At 36.3% G+C, this 5,443-nt stretch overlaps 1 protein-coding gene across 1 annotated transcript in view; it reads right to left on the bottom strand.

The window, feature by feature from the left end:
* LOC110451110 (A disintegrin and metalloproteinase with thrombospondin motifs 18-like) overlaps positions 1-2,974 on the bottom strand; it is a 113,537-nt gene extending 110,563 nt beyond the window's left edge. The window contains exon 1 of the mRNA XM_021498969.1: positions 2,389-2,974. Coding sequence (XP_021354644.1) covers positions 2,389-2,475 — 87 coding nt within the window. The 5' untranslated portion in view covers positions 2,476-2,974. The remainder of the gene's footprint in view (positions 1-2,388) is intronic.
* Positions 2,975-5,443: the final 2,469 nt, after the last annotated feature.

Raw genomic sequence — 5,443 nt, 5'->3', positions numbered from 1 at the left:
AGACAGGTTTGACCTTTACGTACTGTATGTTGTCTTACAGACAGGTTTGACCTTTACGTACTGTATGTTGTCTTACAGACAGGTTTGACCTTTACGTATGTTGTCTCACAGACTGGTTTAACCTTTTCGTATGTTGTCTTACAGACAAGCCTCACCTCTTTGAATGTACATGCGGTCAACAAAACGGTACTTTGATATCTCAGTGATGACTCCAACTGTTCTAATCGGTGAAATGTTAAATGGTTGAATCAACCATGGGACCATAACATGTTAAGTTTAGTATATGTTTAGTATATGTACATAACGTTTTGCGCCATGGGAGTTCATTCTTACATAAAACGGTCTATAAACCATTTCTTAGGCGGCAAAGTAAGGAAATTATACCTTTGTAACGTAATTCTCATATAGTGCATCATTCACAATAGAAATAACGGGAGTAAATATGCTAACAGAAAGGTGGGAAATCCCAAGTATTGAGAACATGATTGTTCGGTTCTTGTCTCCGCAATGTCTCAAGAAAAACCCAGATTTAAAGGAACCTAGGTCCCACATTTGTCGCAATATACGGCTAGGAATTAAAGGTCGGGAAACAAATATATTACACTGTAATATACGATACACGTAGGTGATAATGTTTCAGAAATATTTGTATGTTAAATAGACACCATTGTGGTCTCTAACGGATGTTATTGACGTTTTTTCCTGATTCAGGTAATATCGGTTGTCCGTGACCTTATTTCTGGTACAGAAGGAAATCCTCCGCCATCAGGATAGATACCTTACTACGTCACTGGCTTCCCTATTGTGTAAGGCTGGTAGATACTCGTATACAAGTTTCCCTATTGTGTAAGGCAGGTAGATACTCGGATACAAGTTTCCCTATTGGGTAAGACAGGTAGATACTCGGATACAAGTTTCCCTATTGTGTAAGGCAGGTAGATACTCGGATACAAGTTTCCTTATTGGGTAAGACAGGAAGGACTCGGATACAAGTTTCCCTATTGTGTAAGGCTGGTAGATACAATGATACAAGTTTCCCTATTGTGTAAGGCAGGTAGATACCCGGATAAAAGTTTCCCTATTGTGTAAGACAGGTAGATACCCGGATACAAGTTTCTCTATTGTGTTAGGCAGGTAGATACTCGGATACAAGTTTCCCTATTGTGTAAGGCTGGTGGATACAATGATACAAGTTTCCCTATTGTGTAAGGCAGTTAGATACCCGGATACAAGTTTCCCTATTGTGTAAGACAGGTAGACACCCGGATACAAGTTTCCCTATTGTGTAAAGCTGGTAGATACACGGATACACGTTTCCCTATTGTGTAAGGCTGGTAGATACTTGGATACAAGTTTCCCTATTGTGTAAGGCAGGTAGATACTCGGATACAAGTTTCCCTATTGTGTAAGGCTGGTAGATACTCGGATACAAGTTTCCCTATTGTGTAAGGCTGGTAGATACAATGATACAAGTTTCCTATTGTGTAAGGCTGGTAGATACACGGATACAAGTTTCCCTATTGTGTAAGGCAGGTAGATACACGGATACAAGTTTCCCTTTTGTGTAAGACTGGTAGATACACGGATACAAGTTTCCCTATTGTGTAAGGCTGGTAGATACTCGGATACATGTGTCCCTATTGTATAAGGCTGCTAGATACTCGGATAAAAAGTCGGTTGAAATTGTGACGTGTTACCGTCGCAGGGATAGATGGTACTCGGGTGTGAAGGTGGGTAAGAGCATAGTTTTACACTGTCAATGTGTTCCGGGGTCAAAGATATCAAGTGTGACGCTGGCAACCTTTACGAAGTGATACAGACAATCTGTGATGGGTTCAAAAGGATATCGAGTATGTCGCTGGATCAAAGTATGGCGCTGGATCAGAGTATGACGCTGGATCAGAGTATGGCGCTGGATGAAAGCATGCAGCTTTATTGAGGGTACATGATAATGATTGTAGGGTTAAGGATTTATTTTCCTACCTGCCCCATTTAACAGAGTATCGGTGATACTTATGTCTTTAAATGGGATACTTATTTGCAGATTTGATGGGGTAGTCGTAACGTGCAGATTTAATTGGGGTACTCATTTATCACGTGCAGTTTAAATGGAGCTATTCATTTGTTACTTGCAGATTTAACGGGATAAATTTCTTACACCTCTTGGTTTATATAGGAATCAATTCAGCACATTTGTCAAATTGATTGACATATTCAATACCTGTGCAAAAATTTATAATGACATTTTATTTAGATATAACCGAATTACCATAAAGTTGTTGTCAGATGAACGATGACCCATAAACATATATCAAATCGATGTATTTCTTATTGTTAATTTCCTGAAAGGACTAATTGTATTTTTTTTAAAAAGAAAGTATACGTTACCATAAAGATGATGAGGATTCGAACCACGACCGCCTGAGTAGAGGCCAATGAGGTAGAATCCACTAGGGATAAAGAAGATCCGATCATGGTTTTTATAATATCACAGTTGGAAAGGGAAAGCTTTAATTATCCAAAGCTCGTTCTACAGCATCACATATTTTCAGAATTCACACATTTTTTGCTGAATGTTTTCATAGACATAGAATTTTAAAGGCGACAATTAAATATAATCCAAAAGCACATGTCGGTTTATGTATTGTATAGCGCCATCCGTATATAATTATCGTCACCGAGTCGAGTGAGTGCACTGGTTTTGGCTATCCGGCTCAGTATTCCTGTTCATTAATAGTCAAGCTGATATCTGACCAGAGTCCAAGAATTAATGTCAATAGGTTCAGAACAAATTCGTACCTCCAGCTCAGCACAATCTAAACTTGGGTTTGTTTATAATAGCTAGCACTATACGCTTTATAAGCTTAAAGTCGCACAGATAAAATATTATACATGAGATATGCAACATAGAAACTTAAGACATGTATAAAACTTGAAAAAGCACATGGCAGCACGGTACGTACGATCTAGTGTAATGCAGTGTGTATGTGTGTGTTTATTTTTTTCGCTCAAACTAAATGACAGTTAATCGGACCAATCAAATTCATCCAGTGCTTCAAGGTACCTCCACGACGCTAAAGTATCGCGTTTCGTTTTAATCAGGTTTGTTAAAGGGCCAGTCTGGCTGTTGAAACGGAACAGGCTTTGTGTTTTATATATATATACGTACGCATGTCACGTACAACAGGTGGTCTGGGGAATTAGCATACACAGGTAAGATCCGGAAACGAGGGGGAAAAGCTGATCTGGCTGGTTTTATCTTCTGAAGAGTTTGAATTTATAGAACAAGGTATAGAAAGGTTGAATCGAGCTATTATGTGTATTTTCGTAATTTTATGGACAACAAAACTCAATTTCATTTGAGATACTGAATGAGTTCTATTTCATGTATATACGTACATGTAATCACGTCCTGAACATAAAACTCGTTTACGCAACATTAATCAGAGAGATAGGATTTTTTAAAATTTTATATTTTATTGCAATGCATACGCATATACACAAACATTGATAATTGTTTGGATAGTTATTACTCCTAGTAGGTATTCTACAGTATACATGTCAATTAGGTATACGCTCCAGCAATGAAATACAATCTACGTGAATATTCATAAGCCTATTAATATACTGATTGATTGCTTAACTACATTGTAATTATCTAATTGATTGGTGTGTTATGATTTTTTTATTGATGGAGTGAGGAAAGTATGGATGGTCGAATGGCCGATTGATTGCTGGATTGATTGATTGATTGATTGATTGATTGATTTGTCGACGATTGATTGATTTGTCGACGATTGACTGATTGATAAAATATTCAATGTCAATCAATGTACGCACATGGTGAAACGGTCGACAGGTGCAGGTGTGTTAAGAGTGACTGACAAACTAACCGATGTGTCAGGCTCCCTGTTATAACTGCGTCTAGATAGAAGAATTCGCCTGAAAACGCCTAGCAGCTTGAAACACGCTATATGGATTTGATTATCTCAATTACGATTGAGTAGTCGCTCCATTTTACTCCCACAATAAAATCCACTGCGCGCTAACATCCGGGCCAACAAGAGTGATTGACATAAGTTTATATGCATGTAACGTGTTTCATACTTGTTGCAAAATAAAGTTTAGATATAAATATATATATATATGTATTTATTACTTTTTGCCAGTGAAATATCGGATTCTATCGACTTGATAAGACTGATATATTTCGCACTGTGACAAATATCAAAAGTAATATTTTCACAGTGTGAAAATATCACTTTTTGGTATTGACCAATCAGAACGGTATGTTTTATTCGCTGCGTTCAAAGGTAACGATATTTGTGTTCAGATTCAAATAAAGCGACGGTAGAATAGTTGTTATGGTAAATGTTTGGTATACATAAATATACAATTAATAACATTTTATAATCAATTATAACAGAATATTGCAGAAAACGTCGGATTTGCGTTGAGTATCCCATTCAAAATGGCGCGCAGCCTTATTATCAAGCGTGACGTCATTATAATATGGCGCTAATATTTAATGCATTACAATTTTAATGTTTTATGCTTTAAAAATGTTATAAATAGAAAATGTAATGGTGTCTACAGTAATAACAAAATATTAGCCACACTCGTGGAATATATTTGTTATTACTGAAGACACCATCAAATATCCTCTATTTATTACGATTGCACGCAGTAAATATAAATACACGAACCGTTAATATATAAACGTGTGCCAAGGGCGTTAACTGACACTGATTCGGTAGTCGCTTGATTGCATGTTTGTCTCTCGATCGGCAATGTGAATAAATAGTCTCTTCAGCCCAACTGACTATTTGTATACATTTTATATTATATATTTTTTAAGATGATCTCATATTCCCTGAACCCAACATCTGAACTGGTGGTATTAATTGTAGTATACATAGTAGTGAACAGTAGTCGGTATTAATGTTCACTACATTCTACAGTAGACTTTTAACAAAACTCCACAGTATTCAACTTACTCAAATGCAACCGTACTTTAAATATCGATTAAAGCTATGTTTGGCTCGTTTTTGTTCGACGACAATAAAACAAGAATACATGTTAATCCTTTTTTAATGAAACTTAGCTGGGACGTTGCTATCAAGAAAAGGAAAGTTTTAAAATGTTATATGTCTTTCGAATTCTGAATTAAAACCGTTGGGTGATGTTGTCTATGATTAGCCAGCGGAAGCACAATAATGGAAAATGTGGATGTGTGCTCAAATAAAAAAGAAAGGTTTGTTACGATGTTATCAAAATGTTTAAATTTAGTTTAAACATATTGTATTGTACAAGTACAAATATACAAATGGATTGGACAACAAGTTATTACATCTTAATAAAAGTCCTCTCCTAAATACATATGGTAAATATAATTGATTTAAACAAGAGAGAGAGAGAGAGAGAGAGAGAGAGAGAGAGAGAG

The sequence above is a fragment of the Mizuhopecten yessoensis genome, unplaced genomic scaffold (assembly GCF_002113885.1).
Source record: "Mizuhopecten yessoensis strain PY_sf001 unplaced genomic scaffold, ASM211388v2 scaffold5803, whole genome shotgun sequence".
Lineage (NCBI taxonomy): Eukaryota > Metazoa > Mollusca > Bivalvia > Pectinida > Pectinidae > Mizuhopecten > Mizuhopecten yessoensis.
Note: the sequence above shows the minus strand (reverse complement) of the source record. Positions and strands in the feature narration are given on the sequence as shown.